Below are 18,219 nucleotides of genomic sequence, written 5' to 3'. Positions count from 1 at the left end.
ATACATAACGAAAGTAATAAAGCCAGAATATTTAAATCAAATAAGATGCAAGCCCCCAACCAAGTGTGTAGAAACCTTTGACCTACTGGTTGTGATACATTGAATTACTAGTGAAATAATGTGTGGTGAGTTTTAGTGATTTAAATCTAATTAAACTTCCAACTTTAAATAATTAATCAGGAAAAAGGGAACAAGGAGGTTTTTTAAGCAGCAAGTGCAGAAAATTGATGCAACTTGACACAAAAAAAAACCTCAAACTATTGCACATTACTAAAACTGTGCATACGCAGGCTGCATTCAACACATGACTTAAGTCTTTTTCTCATTGTAAGGTCTCTGAATATAGTGAACAAAGCACTTTTACAGGTTATTTTATGTATTTTTTTTTTACATTTTGGGGATGTTTTGCGATCAACAACAACAAAAATTGTTATGTCTTTAAGTGAAATATTAACGCATACGTGTGCCGTCTGCAGCCAGCTGTTTAATTTGTGTTAGATTAAGTGGATGCGGATCATTTGTAAGTGTGTGCATGTAGGCTGTCCTGTTTCCAGGGAGTAGGACCGGAGCCGTTCAGCCCACTGCAGCCGCGGTAGGCTACTTCCGTTCCGCAGAGGGCGACAGGCACCAGCCTCGACTGTGGCGGAGGTCCAGACACAATAGAGTGGGTGAGTTTAGACCGGCCAAACTAAATAAATAATAACATGCTTTTTACATTTCAGATTGTATTTGGAAGTGTGTGTGTGTCTGTGTGTGTTTGTGTGTTTGGACTTTAAAGCTCCGGAGACGCGCAAGGAAGGCAAACAAACAAGACGCCAGGAGTTAGTCGGTGGGAAAAACCGGGCTCCGACTATGTCCCGGAGCGGAGCTGATCCCGACTACTGTCTGACGCGTTTTTACTCGCGAATTAGCGCTCGTTTTTATTTTTTAAGCGTAAATGCGGTTGATATCACGCGGGATGGATGTAAAATAAACAACGCCGGGGTTATTTTTGAAGTAGTTTTCGTGTTATTTCTCGCTGGGAGTTGGAGGGGGAGGTGTTAGCAGGTAGCACTAGCTTTGCGCATGAGGAAGGGGTGGAGGTGATGTCAGGAGCGGGTTATAACCACAATATATAAACAAATCAACTACATTTATAACCCATAACTCGTCTAATAACTAGATTTAGCTCGAGTTCACGGCTGTGGAGTTGGTAACACGCCGAGAAATGGAGCTAACATTTAAAATTAAAAACGCAGCAAGGTAACAGCAGCTTTGTTCATGGCGTCTCTGGATTTATCTCCTTTTTTAAAAAACTACTAGTTTATTTTGTCAGCTGATAAATCTATAAATACGCGTTATAAATGTTAGTATTTGAGTGAAATAATCGAGTGAAGGGAGCTGGGTTTAAGTGTCCACAGCTGCTGCTCATAAACACGCGTGTTTGTCAATAATGAAAGTGGATTATGAAACCTGTGTGAACCTACTGTGGTCCCTTTGAGGACACATTAACATGCGGTTAGAAGTGTTTTAGTCAGGGGCTATTTATTGCCACAATTATTCTGAGAAGACGTGAATAGGATAACTCGTTTCTTTTTTTTTACATTTCGAGCCGATACCAAGTAATACCAGGGCAAATATCCCGATACCTGTATCAATACTTTTTAGACTTAGACATTTCTTTCACTAAATACCTGGATTCAGGTGGAGGAGGAGGAGGAGGAGGAGGAGAGACAAGGAGGTGAAGGAGGTTAAAGGAGGTGGAAGAGGAGGAGAAGAATGAGAAAGCGGGATTAAACGGGAGAAGAAAGAGGATGGAGATGGTGAGGAAGAAGAAAGTGAAGAGGAGAGAGAGAAGGAGTGAGAAGATAACAAGAAGGAAGAAAGAAGAGAAAAGGAGGTGGAGGAAGAGAAGTATGAGGAGGAAGAGGGGTAAAAGAGGAAGATAAGGAGTGAGAAGAGAATGAGGAGGAAGTAGGAAAAGGAAGCAGAGGTGAAGAGAGAGGAGGAAAAGGATGAGGAAGAAGAAAGAGGAGGAGAAGGAGGAGAAAGCGGGATTAAAGGGGAGAAGAAAGAGGAGAGAGAGAATGAGGAGAAAGAAGGGAATGAGTGAGAAGATAACGAGGAAGATAAGGGAGAAGGAAGAAAGAAGTGAAAAGGAGGTGAAGTAAGAGGAGGTCAAAGAGGGAGAGAAATAAGGAGGACGAGGAAGATGAGTGAAAAGAGAATGAGGAAGAAGTAGGAAAAGGAAGCAGAGGTGAAGAGAGAGGAGGAAAAAGATGAGGAAGAGGAAGGAGGAGGAGGTGAAGAGAATGAGGTGGAAGAGGAGGAGAAGAATGAGAAAGCGGGATTAAAGGGGAGAAGAATGAGGAGAAAGAGAGGATGGGGACGGTGAGGAAGAAGAAAGTGAAGAGGAGAGAGAGAAGGAGGAAGGGAAGGAGTGAGAAGATAAGGAAGAAAGAAGAGAAAAGGAGGTGGAGGAAGAGAAGTAAGAGGAGGTCAAATAGGGAGAGAAATGAGGAAGAGAAGGAGGAAAAGTTGGAAAAGGAAGCAGAGGTGAAGAGAGAGGAGGAAAAGGATGAGGAAGAAGGAGGAGGAGGAGGAGGATTTGAAGAAAGAGGAGGAGAAGGAGGAGAAAGCGGGATTGAAGGGGAGAAGAAAGAGGAGAGAGAGAATGAGGAGAAAGAAGGGAATGAGTGAGAAGAGAAAGGAAGATAAGGGAGAAGGAAGGAAGAAAGAAGTGAAAAGGAGGTGAAGTAAGATGAGGTCAATGAGGGAGAGAAATGAGGAGGAAGAGAAGGACGAGGAAGATGAGGAGTGAGAAGAGAATGAGGAGGAAGAGAAGGACGAGGAAGATGAGGAGTGACAAGAGAATGAGGAGGAAGTAGGAAAAGGAAGCAGAAGTGAAGATAGAGGAGGAAAAGGAGAGACAAGGAGGTGAAGAGAATGAGGTGGAAGAGGAGGAGAAGAATGAGAAAGCGGGATTAAAGGGGAGAAGAATGAGGAGAAAGAGGATGGGGACGGTGAGGAAGAAGAAAGTGAAGAGGAGGAAGGGAAGGAGTGAGAAGATAACGAGCAAGAAAGAAGAGAAAAGGAGGTGGAGGAAGAGAAGTAAGAGGAGGTCAAAGAGGGAGAGAAATGAGGAGGAAGAGAAGGACGAGGAAGATGAGGAGTGAGAAGAGAGTGAGGAAGAAGTAGGAAAAGGAAGCAGAGGTGAAGAGAGTAGGTAAAGCATGAGGAAGAAGGAGGAGGAAGAGAGAAAGAAGGGAATGAGGGAGAAGAGAAAGAGGATGGGGACGGTGAGGAAGAAGAAAGTGAAGACGAGAGAGAGAAGGAGGAAGAGAAGGAGCAAGAAGATAACAAGAAGAGAAAAGGAGGTCAAAGAGGGAGAGAAAGGAGGAAGAGAGAGAAGGACGAGGAAGATGAGGAGTGAGAAGAGATTGAGGAAGAAGGAGGAAAAGGAAGCAGAGACGGAAAAGGATGAGGAAGAAAGAGGAGGAAGAGGATTCGAAGGAAGAGGAGTGAGAATAGAAGAAGAAGAAGTAGGAGGTGGAGACCAGTCCTGAATTGATTCAGTAGAAGAAGAAGAAGATGAACCAAGTCGTCTCCACATTGACTTCATTCATCTTTTAAACACATCTGGTTGTTTCTGTTCCTCCTGAAAACCCCTCAGCGGATATTTTTACTCCACGTGGAGCAAAACAAGTTTATAGAGAACTAGATTTACACCAGAACAACCAGAGCGACGTTTATCAGGGGCTAATATTTCCTCCCTCTCTGCTGTGATTTGTTTTAAATCCTAGTGTGTTTTAAACCTGTTAAAACGAAGCCCCCGCCTCTGCTTCCCCTCAGGTACCGGCTCTTCTCCAATCCACACCGGTATGTCGGATGAGGATTCCCGTGCCAGCACCAGCTCTTCCTCGTCGCCACCTTCCTCCAGCCAGAGCATCCAGAGGGACACGCCGTGCAAGAAGAAACGGGAGAGCAAAGCCAGCATGAGCAAGACCTCCAAGCTGCTTTCCACCAGCGCCAAAAGGTGTCGAACTCCACCTGGTTTCCTGTCGGAGCAGAGATGATTTTTTTAATGTTTGTACGACTAAACCGAGTTCATTTTATTTCCACGTGCAGGATTCAGAAAGAGCTGGCCGACATTACACTGGACCCTCCGCCAAACTGCAGGTGAGTTTATTTTGCCTTTACGCTATTTTTTTTATGCCTCTTCAATCTTTAAGACACAGATGTGTCTAGAAAATAATTTTGAAATCTTTTTTTTTTGTTTTTAACTGCATGAATCTCCTAAATCACCTCAGCATGTTACAAAAAAATTACAAAAAAAATACCAAAACATTTAGATTTCCATCAAAATTAAACGGGAATACTAAACAGAGACATCATGTACAGGCATACAAATATAAATTTAAAACTTGTAGGAGGATGGAAATATTATGAGTTGGAATTAGTCTTATGGCATGAAGGAGGAAACTGGTTTTGAACCTGAGGATTTTTACCATTTACCCTCTTATCATTCAAACCTTTTGGCAAAAAAAAAAAAACGCCTATATAAGACAAACCCAAAGTAAATTGAACATGAATATGTTGGAGCTCATTCATGTTCATGGTCTTGGTTTCTTTTTAAAGCCGAGACTCTGAAGCTTCTGTCACAAAAGTCTGAATCACTCTAAGTGGTTTTGCTCTTGACTTATCAAAGTTGGCGCACAGTTAAAAGTTTTGACATATTTTGGTTGAATCCTATAATGACTTTTATCAGTGAAATCAGAAGAAAAAATGACATTGCATCGTGCAGCATTTACTCAAACACAACTGGTGTCTCATATACGACCCAGCAGGATGTTAAAGGGTTAAAGTCTTATGAACAAACAAACTAACTAAATATTATGTTGGGAACCTGGGACATTTTTGTTCAGACCAGTCTTGGTTATGGCCAAGATTCTCTAAAGAATTGAATTGATTGCGTTATTAGTTTTTGTGTAGCATCAGATTTAAAACTTACTACCTTCTTGTGATCTTAGTGGATAAAAATGTCCCATTAACTCCCATTAAAACCACATTTTTTAAAAACAAAATACAGTCATTAATTCTGCAATATTAGGATTTAATTTATGTCATTGTTAGTGGTCGACACTAAAGTCAGACGTTTCCCTGTTGTAAATCCTATAAATGTTTGTTATTTAGATTTAAAAGTTTTATGATGCAGTATTAAAATATTAAGTATCTGGGTCATGAGTAATACTGATGAATGAATTTATTGCAAAATTATTATTATCAGACTACTTGATAAGAGCTGCAGCTCCTTACGTTTATATGGACTCATGGTTATTTATTGACTATTAATAGACAGAAATGGGTTAAACACAAGTCTTTAATGCTGCAATCAGCAAAACACAAAAAGCCTCCGACCTCCATGAGAAGATTTTTATTCTTTTACTTTATATAAATCTGTCAGACTCGTGTCTTCTCAGCTTGTCTCCTAAAAATGTAACTAAAATAGTTAAAATAATGTAAAACCTTCATATTTATTGTGCAGAAAATAGTAGAAATATTGATTTAAAACTTGATGAAGGACTGTAGTGTTTTTTTTTTTTGCAGGAAACGACATAAAGAATAATCTAAAAGGTTTTATAACATTATAACGATGCCTCATATTAAACTGAAGGACAAACATGAATTAAAGAACAGATTTAGACTTGAACTAAATACTTGATTAATTAAAACTCATCTTTAACTCAATAAAACCGATGACGAGTTTATTTCAGATGTTTCTTCACGACGTCTCGTGAAGCCGTAACTTTAATTAAACGCTATCAGAGACTTTCCAGTTAAATATTTAGTCTAATTCATTTCATAGTTGATATATGACGCTTATTTGTTTTGCAAATTAAAATGTGAATAAAGGTTTTAATTTAAAGAAACAGAAATGTTGAAATTTGAAACTTTTAACTGCACTTTAACTGAATTAGTCGCCTCATTAAATAATTAAGCAGATGTTGAGCAGGAGAATAATTAAGAAAACAACTTTTGTGACGACTGTTGAAGCTTCAAATGATTTCGTAGATTTCATATTAAATGATGTGAGAAATTTAAAGAAATTTTAATCAGAACAGATCCTGAACAATGAGTTTATTATCTATTGATCCTGTGTCAGGATGGAGGGTTTAATTATTCTAATCTCTGAGTTCATATACAACGTTGTCTTTGTTTATATTGGATCAAAAACGCAGCAGAGCCTCAGTTTTAAAATCAATACTATCATGTGTTGTAGTTCATGACCCCCAACGGGTTCAAACCCACGTGTCCTGCATGTTGTCGGGGGTAAAGGGAAGCGTGGGAGATGCTTTGAAGAAAGATCGATCCAGATTACAGATCATGACATGATGACGCATGACGGGAGATTTACTTTCAACTTTTTCTGAGGGATTAAAAGGAAACAAATACAGAAAATACACAACATTTTGCTGCTTCTTCTTCTTCTTTTTTTAAATCATAGTCTGTGCGCTACAACAGAACATTTCGTTGATGTTTTGTCAGGCAGATCTTAAATGTTCATGGTGTTTAACACACTCGACGTGAACGAATGTGACTTTCACACTTTCCCAGCGCTCGCTGCATCAATTAGTGGCGTCGCTGCAGATTTAGCTGCATGTGTCTGATCTGCACTGATGCATCGACTCTTAACTGTCTTCTCACTGCAAGTCGTTCCTCTTCTAGTTATTGTGTTTTAACTTTTCCTGAGCACACATTTAATCAACATGCAACACAATTATTCCCAATTTTCCCCCATTTATCTTGTATAAAAACCTTATCGGCCCAGGACCAGTTTTGACGTGAAGTCTTCTACGATATTAATCCCGTACGAATTGTCTGTAATTTATTAGGGTAAAAATTGCACCTGGTGTATTTCTGGTCCTGTGATAAAGCTACAAAGTGAATCGACATCTCTGCGATGAATTAAATCAAGCGTTGATGTGTTCGTCGGTGAAATATGAGGCCTGGTCCTTGGTGATTCCTTCACTAGTATCAAAAATCTTATCAGAATTTGCAGAATAACTGAAGAAGCCAAAAGTCTTAAATCGTCCTCTGACGCACAAGTGAAGAGGAAAGTAGCAGAGTCATAACTGTGGATTATAAATTAGAGTAAAACACACAGTTTGTTTATTCACAGGCCGAGTTAAACTAATCCTGTGTGAACAGGGCTTCACTTAAAAATGCTTGTGTAATAATAAATAGTGCAGTTTAACTTTGGTTCAGTCACACAGGTGCTAATCATTTGCCTGTTGCACGAATTAGCTGGAAATTACATAGAAGATTTTTCAATGAAAATAACAACTTTCCCTAAATTATCCTCTGGTTTAGTCGGGGAAGTGGATAGAAAACAACAGTGAGATCCAGGTTTAAACAGCAGCAGCAATTTTAGCCCAAATTGCACTTTAATTGTTTATTAAATGTAAAAAATCTCCATCTTTTCTTATTTGCACTAAAACAAATGGGGAAAAAACATCTGTAGCTGTTAATTATAGGTTATTTATGTTATTATCTCACTGTTCTGGGTTCTGATCCCTGGTTTACACTTTTAGTTTTGTACTAATGACAGTAAATCTGCTGCTGTGGTTAATTAGTGACTTATATTTTACATACGTGTCCACACATTATATTCACACACTGATTAGAGCCTTTATCTAAACGGGCTTTAGCACTTTTGCACAGTTTTTGCATCACAGTGACTCAGAACACGAGCAGATGTTTCCACATGTTGAGTCGTCGTCTCGTCTTCGTCTCGTTTTTCCAGCGCCGGCCCCAAAGGAGACAACATCTATGAGTGGAGGTCGACCATCCTGGGACCACCGGGCTCCGTGTACGAGGGAGGGGTCTTCTTCCTGGACATCGCCTTCACGCCGGACTACCCCTTCAAACCCCCCAAGGTAGCGGCGTTAGCGGGTTTGTGCGTTAGCTCGTGCTGCTACACGATCGGGGGGTGGGAAGACGCTTAAAAACCGGCTCTGAGACGTGTCGGCTTGCACACGACAATAAGAAATCCATCATATTCATTTTTAGCCTTTAGCCGATTCCACCAAAACTGAGACAAATTCTAACGAGGGAGGTGTAGTTTTGTGTAAATGGTGGTTAGGGAGTTTTTTTTTGTTTTATTTTTAAACATCTGTGTGTGGGTGGTGAAAGGTTTTCCGCCTCCGTAACATTTCTGCTTAAAAAATTACTCAAAACCAGCCCTGAAAGTAGACAAAGATCAACTGAAACGGACACGTTATATGTGTGTGTTTGTTTATTCAAGTGAATTAATCATTTGTATGAACGTGTGAGATATGAAATTTTAAAACAAAATGAGCCACTGAACGTTTTATTGAATCCTACAAATTAAAACGTAGTTCATTATGAGACAATTAATCGTTACTCTGTTAAAAACTATGTTCTATTAATTGATGTGTCTGATCATAATTAAACCTCCTAAATGTTTTTAGCTCATTACTGCTTTGTGTACACACTCTACATCCGACCGCTGCACAGATGGTTCATTCGTTCCCTCCCCCACGGGATTATTTGGAGCAATGAGGCGACACTGAGCAACCAACGTGGCTCTGTTTGTTATTTTTGTTGTTTTTCTTTTACAAAAGCCTCGGACTCCAGTGGGAGAAAAAACTAAAGAAATGTTAGAGAAACAGTGAAATGGATGAAAAATTAGCCGGTTCTAGAGGGATTTTAAAAAAAAAAAACAACATAACTCAATGTTTTGGTTTCATGTGAAACATCAACAACCATAAAAAAAAAAATATATATTATATTTAAAACTGAATGTCAAGTTTCAGTTGAAGTTCCTCCTTTCGGCCACTAGAGGGCTTCAGTCCCCCAGAAATAACAGTGGTGGCGACTTCAGAGCCTGTCAGTTAATTAATTAATCAACTGCTACTAATAATAATAATAATAATAATAATAATAATATGAAAAATAATAATGTTTGGAGGAAGGAGAGGAAAGGGGGTGGAAGAAGAACAAGAAAACAGGGACAAATGGGAAGGAGGAGGGAAAAGAGACGTAGTACAAGTAGGAGAAGATGAATAGGACGGAAGGAGGAGGATTAATTAATTAATTAATTAATTAATGTGTGTGTCCAGGTGACGTTTCGTACCAGGATCTATCACTGTAACATCAACAGTCAGGGTGTGATCTGTCTGGACATCCTGAAGGACAACTGGAGTCCAGCCCTCACCATCTCCAAGGTGCTGCTGTCCATCTGCTCCCTGCTCACAGACTGTAACCCAGGTACGTGCTCCTCCTCCTTCACCTCCTCCTCCTTCTACTCCTTCACCTCCTCCTCCTTCACCTCCTCCTCCTTCTACTCCTTCACCTCCTCCTCCTTCTACTCCTTCACCTCCTCCTGCTCTTCTTCCTCCTCCTCCTGATCGTCCTCCTTCTCCTTCACCTCCTCCTCCTCTTCCTCCTGCTCCTCCTCCTCCTCCTCCTCCTCCTCATTCTTGTCCTCATCCTGCTGTTACTTCTCCTTGACTTTACCCTCCTTCTCTCCCCGTCCTTCTCCTCCTCCTCTTTCTCCTGCTGCTCCTCCTCCTTCCCCAAACTTCCATCCTTCTCCTTTTTCTCAGTCCTCTTCTTTTCTCCTCCTTCTTTCCTCTTACTCCTCTCTTTTCCTCCTCCTCCTCCTCCCTCTACTCCTCCTCCTTCCCCCACTTCTCTCCTTCTCCCTTTTCTCTTTAGAGCCTCCTATTTCTCTTCTTTCCTCCTTCTCCTCCTTGTCCTCCTCCTGCTGCTTCTCCTTCACATCCTCCTCCTCCTCCTTCACCTCCTCCTCCTGCTCCTCTTCCTCCTTCACCTCCTTCTCCTCCTCCTCCTCCTCTGTCTCGCCCTTTCCTCCTCTTTCTCTTCCTCATTCTTGTCCTCATCCTTCTGTTACTTCTCCTTGACTTTACCCTCCTTCTCTTCCTCCTCTACTTGTTCTCCTCCTCCTCTTTCTCCTGCTGCTCCTCCTCCTCCCCCACTTTCATCCTTCTCCCTTTTCTCAGCCTCTTCTTTTCTCCCCTTCTTTCCTTTTACTCCTCTCTTTTCCTTCTCCTCCTCCTTCAACCACCTCCTTCTCGTCATCCTGTACTTGTACCCACCCTCCTCCTCCTTCACCTCCTCCTCCTCTTCCTCCTGCTCCTCCTCTGTCTTGCCCTTTCCTCCTATTTCTCTTCCTCATTCTTGTCCTCATCCTGCTGTAACTTCTCCTTGACTTTACCCTCCTCCTCTACTTGTTCTCCTCCTCCTCTTTCTCCTGCTGCACCTCCTCCTTCCCCCACTTCCATCCTTCTCTTTTTTCTCAGTTGTATCCCGGCCTCTTCTTTTCTTCCCCTTCTTTCTCTCCTCTTACTCCTCTCTTTTCCTTCTCCATCTCCGTTAACCACCTCCTTCTCGTCATCCTGTACTTGTACGTCCTCCTCCCCCTCCACCTTCACCTCCTCTTTCTCCTCCGTTATCCTCCACTCTTTGTGCCTCCACCTTCTTCTTCTTCTTCTTCATACTACTCTTACTTTCTGTTGCAGTTCATTACTTGCTCCGTCAGCGATACTTGTATATTGTTTATTTATTTATCTTTTCCACAGTTCGCTCTTTATTCTTGTTACTTTTCTGTTCCTGTGTATAAAGGTTTTCTTTCCTCCTCTTCCTCCTTCTCATCATCTTGTTTTCTCCTTCTGCTCCTTTTTTCCTTATGACCCTTTTTCTCTTCCTCTTATTGTCCTTGTTCCTCCTTCCATTGTACTACTCCTCCCTTTTTCTTTTTCTTTTACTCCTTCTTCATCCTCACTAATTCTTTTCTCCCTTTTATCATCATCTACATCAGATAAAAGCTGTAATTATTATAACTGTTGATAATTTTTCTTGTAAATGCATCTATTTTTTTTCTTCTTTCTTTCTTTCTTTTATATATTTTTGATATCGATGAACCGGTGTTTCCACGTTCAAACAGGAAACGTTTAAATTCTAAGTTTTGCTTCTGAAAGTCTCACCTCTCTCTATCTTTCTCTTTCTCTGTCGCTGCTGCTGCTTTTCATAGCGGGAAATGCGAAGAAAAAACACACACACACACACGTGTTGAGTCAGAGCGTTCAGACTGTGGTGGAGTTTTAAGAAATGTCATGTGAATCAAACCTGGTGAATGATGAGAAAAAAAAAAAGTCCACGTTTGACTGGAAACCTGGCACCGTCCTATTTTTAGCTTTACGTCTAATTTAACTCGGTCTCTACTCTCCCCCTCCTCCTCCTCACCCCCTCCTCACCCCCTCCTCACCCCTTCTTCCAGCCGATCCCCTGGTGGGAAGCATCGCCACCCAGTACACGACCAACAGAGCAGAACATGACCGAACGGCCAAACAGTGGACGAAGAGATACGCCACATAAACCCAGAGCTGTGGGTGTGGGAGGAGGAGGAGGAGGAGGAGCTGGTGTTGTGGGTTGTTTGTGTCGGGGCAGGGAGAGAGGAGGAGGAGGAGGAGGAGGGGGGGAGGTTATTTCTATCTCAGATTTTTAGTACTTTATTGTCTGGTATATTTTTTTGCTTCCTGATTAAGTTATCGCCACAAATATGGTAATAAAGGAACACGATGGAAATAAGAGTCGTCCTGTTTTATTTATCAGAAATAAAACTTTTTATTGGCACTTAAATTAATACCTCTAAAGTCTGGATCTGAGCTGCAGAAACACAACTGTTATACAGCAATTCGCCAAAACATTAGGTACAGCAGTAAATGCATTTGAGTTAATTCATTTTTTACGTATTTTAAAGCTCTTGTTTGTTTTTACACGTGTGCATGAATATGTGACTATTTAATTAGAAATTCCTCTAAATAAACAGTAAAAACCCTCCAGCTACATAAGAGGAACGAGTTTCTCTATTATTCCTCCATATGGGGGAATCTGACAAATTCAAACTAATAATTAATATATCATAAAAGTCGTTTTTGACTAAAAAAAAAAAATAGTTTTTCTTTCTCATTTTGCAAAAATGTTCAAATATGACTCAGGCAATTATGCCATTAAACTAACAGGATCCAATAAAATAAACCAGTTAAAGCTGAAGCACTAATGAGTTTATGCTAAAGAAACTGTCTTGCACTAAATCTTCATGGTGTTTAGTTTATGCTGAAACTGAGTCAGAAAGGTGGTGATTTAAGTTTGGAGGATGTAGTTTGTGATGCTGTTAAACAGGGTTGAATTAAATGATTAGTGAAATGTTATGAATATACGACTAGAAACCAGTTTAAACCAAAGCTGAACCTTAAAGAAGATAAGACTTGACATTAAAATGCATTAGCTAGTGTACCTAATAAACTAGCCAGTGAGTGTAACTTACATTATTTGAAGATCAATAATTTAACTGTTCAGGACGAGGATTTGTTTCAATTAATATTTGAATCTAATTGCAGGTTAATTAATGTCATACGTGTTATAAACTATTTATTCTCCATGTGCAGTAAAAACATCATCTGAGGAACAGAAACAACCAGATTAAAAAGATGAATGAAGCTGGAACCAACGTGGAGACGTCGTCTTCTTCTTCTACTAAATCGTTTCAGGTTGAGACAAAGATGGAGGAAAAATGTCTGCTCCTTCATCTTCTCTCCTTCCACAACTTTCTTCTCCTTCTCCACCATCTATTTTATCTTTTCCTCTTTCCCTCCTTCCTCATCTTTTCCCACATCTTCCTCCTCCTCTTCCTCCGCCTCCTCCTGCAGGTGTCGAGCTGCAGAATATTCACATTTACAACTTTACTGATCATAAAACACATTGGCGGTAAACAGAGCAGAAGGAAACACCGGTGGAGTTTTATCAGATCACCAGTGGGACGACGTCTTTGTCGTCGTCTGGCCTCGGTTGACAACACTTCAAACCAACCAGAATACCTGGAAGCTCAGACTGTCAGTAAATATCTTAGAATGCGGTAAACCCAGAAATTATTCAAGTCTGGATGACTGTGGGAAGACCCATAAAAAAAAAAAGCAAACACACAAAAAACCCAAACAGCTCAGACAAAAAAAGCCCCGCTGGCTTCAGTCTGCAGCTACAACCTCTAACCACAGAGACGCCCACATGAAACAACCAACCATTTCCTCCCGTAAACCTGGTGAAATCCAACAGCATCTGTGACACCAACTTAGTTTCCTTCTTATGCACAGAGCTGATCTAAAAATATATTTCTGTCATCTTAAAATAACGATTCCACTTCGGCTTGAACTCCACAACATAAACAGTAAGATAACAACACAATAACCTATAAATAACGACAACTCCAGGTGTAGATGGTAAATTAGGAGAATTATTGTGCTTTTTTTGCTTCATTTCAACTTTTATCCTCATAAATAGAGACTAGTTGGTGTAAAAAACATGATTCTCACATAACAAAAGAGGACAAGGTATAAAACCTCATCAAATTTAACAGCTGAAACTTGTTTATTTACTTTTCTATTTTAATACGATGCGCAAATTCTATCAATAATAACAAGCTATAACTTCACTAATTAGCAAGTACTCTGAGAATTCATTATATGCAATTCATAAAAATGAACAGTTCTCTATTTTATTACATATTGGTTTGACTTTACTATTTAATATTGAGTGAAATAATCCCCATGTCCACACATGAGGACATAATTTCTTCCAAAAACTACTTCCTGTTCAAAGACTATGTTTACTTATTTATTTATTTTATAGTTCTTAGGTCCGAATAATCCCAAATAAAGAGAAATAGAAACGTTAGAGATGCATAGCAAACTAAAACTCAGGTTATGTTACCAATTTTTAGCATTCAACACTGTACATGTCTGCTTCTCTCTATATGTTTTCCAGAGTGCTGTTATTTTTTGTATTTTTTGTATATTCTTTCACTATTGATATCGTTTGTTTTTGTATATTTCTTCTCCAATTCCGCAAGAAGAAATTTTGATGAGTAAATTTCCCATAAGTGCGATGACTAAACAATGTCTTAGGTCATTTAAGGAAAATAAATAAGTGTAATTTGGGCAACATTGTTTAGTCTAGTTCTAAGTCTCAGTTTAATAATTAGGAACAGCATTTATTCTCATTGAAAAATTCCTGTCTTCCATGTCATTTTCCAGGGGTTCTGCAAAATCTTAAAAAGTCTAAAATGCGATAAATACGAGCATATTTTGCATTAAATTCTTACGTCCATGTATTACCTCTGACCCCCGCCCTGTTATATTTCCCAGGAATCCCAGAGAGCTGATAGTTGAATGACAACAAAGTTTGTTATTTTGAAAGTAATTCTGGGTCTTTGATTTGTCTTTATATTTCGTACTTCTTGCAGCTCTTGGATTTAACCCATAATGGTGTCAAAAGTTTTAAATTTCACTTATTGAAACCTGCAGAAATCCTCGTTTTCACACTTTTGCAAATTCAAGCAGCTGCTCGGACCAGATTAGACCCTCTGACCGGCCGTTTTTTAGCCCACGGGTCGTATGTTTGACACCAACTTCTTCTATCTATCTATGTTGTATTTGGAACAACCCGCAGCCAGTAGGTCTGTTGTTTGCCCAAATGCTTTCAAAGATTCAAACTGATGAGCAAAGCACTTCCAAGAACTTCTGCGAGTTTTTGTGGAAAGAAAGCAGAACAAAGTTAATGTTTCACCAAAAAAAAAAAAAAGTATTTTCCAAAAAAAGAAGAAAAAAAAAAACAAAAAAAAATCAGCCCACATGGCCTCGCACACGAGCAGAAACATGACGGAGTGAATTCCTCGGGTTGGTGAGTGTAACGTGTTAATCATTCACGCCCACACACCATTCAGGTTGAAGTTACAGTACAAGGCCTGGCGGGTCTGACATACAGTAAACACAATAAACTCTGATTACATGTGATTGAGGCCGCCTATAAAAGTCGGGAACACGATGTTCTAACCGCCTGTTATTAAACACGTGTCGACGGGCATGGTGCACCTATTTTTAGTTTTTACAGTACTTTGATTGGAGCTTGTGTCTGTGCTGCATTCAGGAACGCCATCGTCACTCATGCGAGTATTTGGGTGTAAAATGTGAATTTGTGGAGCAGGATGGTTGGTTTGGTTCTTTGTTAGTTTGTTAATTCAACACAGATCTGATCTTTTGAGGGTTGTTTAGGAACTCCCAGCGAGATTTCACTTTCACTTCCTCCAAAGGTCAGAAAAACAAACAAAAAAGCAGCAAGAAGTGGTTCATACAGACGAGTTTCTGTATTCTGTGAGTTATGAATATGCCTCCGTACAGTCAGAGCAGATCACACAGATATAACTGTTCTGAGAAGTCAAAAGTTATTTTTGGTTAAATGAAACTCGACTGAGATGAAAATCTAGTTTTTATTCAATGGATTTAAAACTTTTTTTTTCTTTAAATAAAAATTTAATTACTAATAAATTACTCAGGTAATGTTTCATTTTCGTATTTTTATACTTGTTTAATGCTTAGCTGATCTTAAATGCATGGATGTGCTGATCGAGGGCGTATTCTTTCATTTTACTTTGTTTACTCGATTGGTGCAGTTTGGATGCGAGAAAGATAATTAATTTAGTTTGATGAGTAATAGCAGAGCCTTCATGAATATATTAACTGTTATATTAGAATTCATTCACCGGCCCTATAAAGTAGCAGTAAGCAAATGTAAGAGTAGTTCCATTATTCTATTATTATATTATCAATAATTCATCCAAACTGTTCTCTGGTCACAACTCATTGGTTCCCACAGGAGCAGTGGTGGAAAGATTATTTAGAAAATGTTTACAATGAGTAATAAATGATGCCTTTAATGGGTAAACTCTTCCTGGGTCAGTTAAACACGTGCAGGCGAGTGTGCTGCAGTTGTTTTTGTTTTCACTGAGGTTAACATGCTGATGCTGATTAGGTTGTTTTCAGGTTTTCACTTTGTTTTAGCTGTTTTAGTTTAATGTGTAGTCGTATTATAAAACCAAGTAGAGCTCAGGCTAAGGTGAACATCATTACTCTGCTTATAGTTAAAAAAAAATTAATTTGTGAAGAAAATATTCATGTTTGTGTACTAAATTATTTGTATTAGTCAATCTTGCCACTGCCGTTAAAACTGTGGTTATAACATGTCTTCACAAATAAATTATTTTTAACTATAAGCCAGTTAAAGCCAACTTAACCAGTTAAAACAAAGTGAAAACCTGAAAACAACCTAATCAGCATCCTAACCCGTGTTCACCTCAGTGAAAACAAAAACAACTGCAGCACACTCGCCTGCACGTGTTTAACTGACCCAGGAAGAGTTTATCCATTAAAGACTCCATTTATAACGCATTGTAAACATTTTCTAAAGAATCTTTCCACCACTGCTCCTGTGGGAACCAATGAGTTGTGACCAGAGAACAGTTTGGATGAATTATTGATGTAAAATATTTAATAATAATAATAATAATATGGTCCATGAATAATGGAACTACTCTTACATTTGCTTACTGCTACTTTATAGGGCCGGTGAATGAATTCTAATATAACAGTTAATATATTCATGAAGGCTCTGCTATTACTCATCAAACTAAATAAATTATCTTTCTCGCATCCAAACTGCACTAACTGAGTAAACTAAGTAAAATGAAAGAATACGCCCTCGATCAGTACGTTCATTCATTTAAGATCAGCTAAGCCTTTATTCCTTTATACCTATATAATGAAAACAACAATAACATGAAACCTAAAGGTGCAGCCTCGTTTTTGCACTTCCATATATTAACATTAATACGATGTTCTGGAGTCTCCCAACAAAGTGATAAACAATAATTTCATTAATGGTCTTGTCGAGATATAAGAACACAGAGTTCAGCGTGAAAACATTAAAACAGCGTAAAGATATTTAAATATTAGCATGTATCACTGGCGTCGCCAAAGCCTCCCTAAAAACTTTGCTGTTTTTATATATGTATTTTTTTATTATTATTTTTAGTTCTAACAAATTCAATATGAATTGGCCAGAATATGAGCTTAAAAATGTTAGCGGTTTGTGAAATTTTGTGCTCATGCACTACGTTCACTCACATCCTGTGAATTTCCTGGGGGCCTCCCCTGTCCTTAAAAGCTAGTGACGCCCCCGGGCGTATACATATATATATATATATATATATATATATATATATATATATATACACAAAGTGTGTGGACATTTAAATCCTCCTATGTCATGTATTTAACTTCTTTTTCATGTCCTGAGCCCTTTTTGGAGCCACAGAGAGTAGAATTTGCCAAATCTTTATATATCTACACAAACAAAATGCATAAATTAAAAATATTTCATTCCTCATCTATAGTTTCCAGGCTAATGGACGTCAATATTGCACCAAAATATCTCATGTAACCACCTAACTCAGGATCAAGACTGTTATATTAGAGCATATTCCTGTAGTTCAGAGTGAAAACGTTGAAATATAGCTAAGATGTTTAAATTTTAGTGTAAATATGAAGTGTGTGGACATTTAAATCCTGCTATATTGTGTATTAAACTTCTTTTTTTATGTCCTGTGCTCTTTTTGGAGCTGCAAAAAGTTGAATTTGGCAAGTCTTACTCAAAACATCTCATGTAATTACCTCAGTCTGGTTCAAGATTGTTATATTAGAGTATATTTGTGGTCCTAATGATTTTGCAGCAAAGTGTAGATACAAGAAAAGTGTTAAAATAGTGTAAATATGTCTAAATATTAAATGTGTGGATTTTAAATTGCATATTAAACTTCTTTTTCATGTCCTGTGCCCTTTTCGGAGCCACAAAAAATTGAATTTGTCTACATAAACAAAAAATGAAAGGTAATATTACACCGATACCCAAACATCACATGTAACCGCCTCAGTCTGTATTAAGATCGTTACATCTGAGTGAAAACAGTTAAAATACAGCGAAGACGTTTTAAATATTAGCGTGTATATAAGGACATGTGCGGATATTTAAAGCGCACATTAAAACCGGAATAACTGGACGGTTCGTGGCCGGGGCGTGTGCATCATGGATCTACTGTACTTCCACTGTTTGGGCTTCACGTTGTGCTCTGCAACGTGACGGCCTCGTTACGCCGACGCGCCGCCAAAAGCCCCGCCCCCCTCCCCTCGGCTGCCCCTGAAAGTGTGTCACTGGGTTAAAGTGGCACGGAGCTGGACCGGGAGAAAAGGGGCGTGGCCGACAAATGGGTCACATGGACAAGCCCTACTATTGAGAACATTTAGTTCT

General features: G+C 39.1%; 1 protein-coding gene across 2 annotated transcripts; it reads left to right on the top strand.

Moving 5' to 3' along the window:
• The first annotated feature begins 501 nt into the window (after positions 1–501).
• On the top strand, positions 502–11,613 carry LOC125016228 (ubiquitin-conjugating enzyme E2 E1-like). Of its 2 annotated transcripts, none has more exons than XM_047598564.1 (6): positions 502–668; positions 3,832–4,015; positions 4,108–4,158; positions 7,784–7,916; positions 9,123–9,270; positions 11,303–11,613. In XM_047598564.1, the coding sequence occupies exons 2-6, from the start codon at positions 3,861–3,863 to the stop codon at positions 11,398–11,400; spliced, it is 585 nt and encodes a 194-aa protein (XP_047454520.1). In that variant the 5' UTR covers positions 502–668; positions 3,832–3,860; the 3' UTR covers positions 11,401–11,613. The 2 variants fall into 2 exon arrangements, with proteins under 2 accessions (XP_047454520.1, XP_047454521.1); XM_047598565.1 differs by having other exon boundaries at positions 519–664.
• Positions 11,614–18,219: the final 6,606 nt, after the last annotated feature.

The sequence above is a fragment of the Mugil cephalus genome, chromosome 11 (assembly GCF_022458985.1).
Source record: "Mugil cephalus isolate CIBA_MC_2020 chromosome 11, CIBA_Mcephalus_1.1, whole genome shotgun sequence".
NCBI classification, from domain to species: domain Eukaryota; kingdom Metazoa; phylum Chordata; class Actinopteri; order Mugiliformes; family Mugilidae; genus Mugil; species Mugil cephalus.
The sequence above is the reverse complement of the archived record's forward strand: the minus strand, read 5'-3'. Positions and strand labels throughout refer to the sequence as shown.

What these genes read in the sequence shown, in the direction of transcription:
- LOC125016228 (XM_047598564.1), top strand. Translation starts at nt 3,861, where the DNA reads ATGTCGGATGAGGATTCCCGTGCCAGCACCAGCTCTTCCTCGTCGCCA. An exon ending in GACCCTCCGCCAAACTGCAG is followed by an intron (nt 4,159 to 7,783) that starts GTGAGTTTATTT and finishes TCGTTTTTCCAG; the next exon opens with CGCCGGCCCCAAAGGAGACA. An exon ending in ACCCCTTCAAACCCCCCAAG is followed by an intron (nt 7,917 to 9,122) that starts GTAGCGGCGTTA and finishes GTGTGTGTCCAG; the next exon opens with GTGACGTTTCGTACCAGGAT.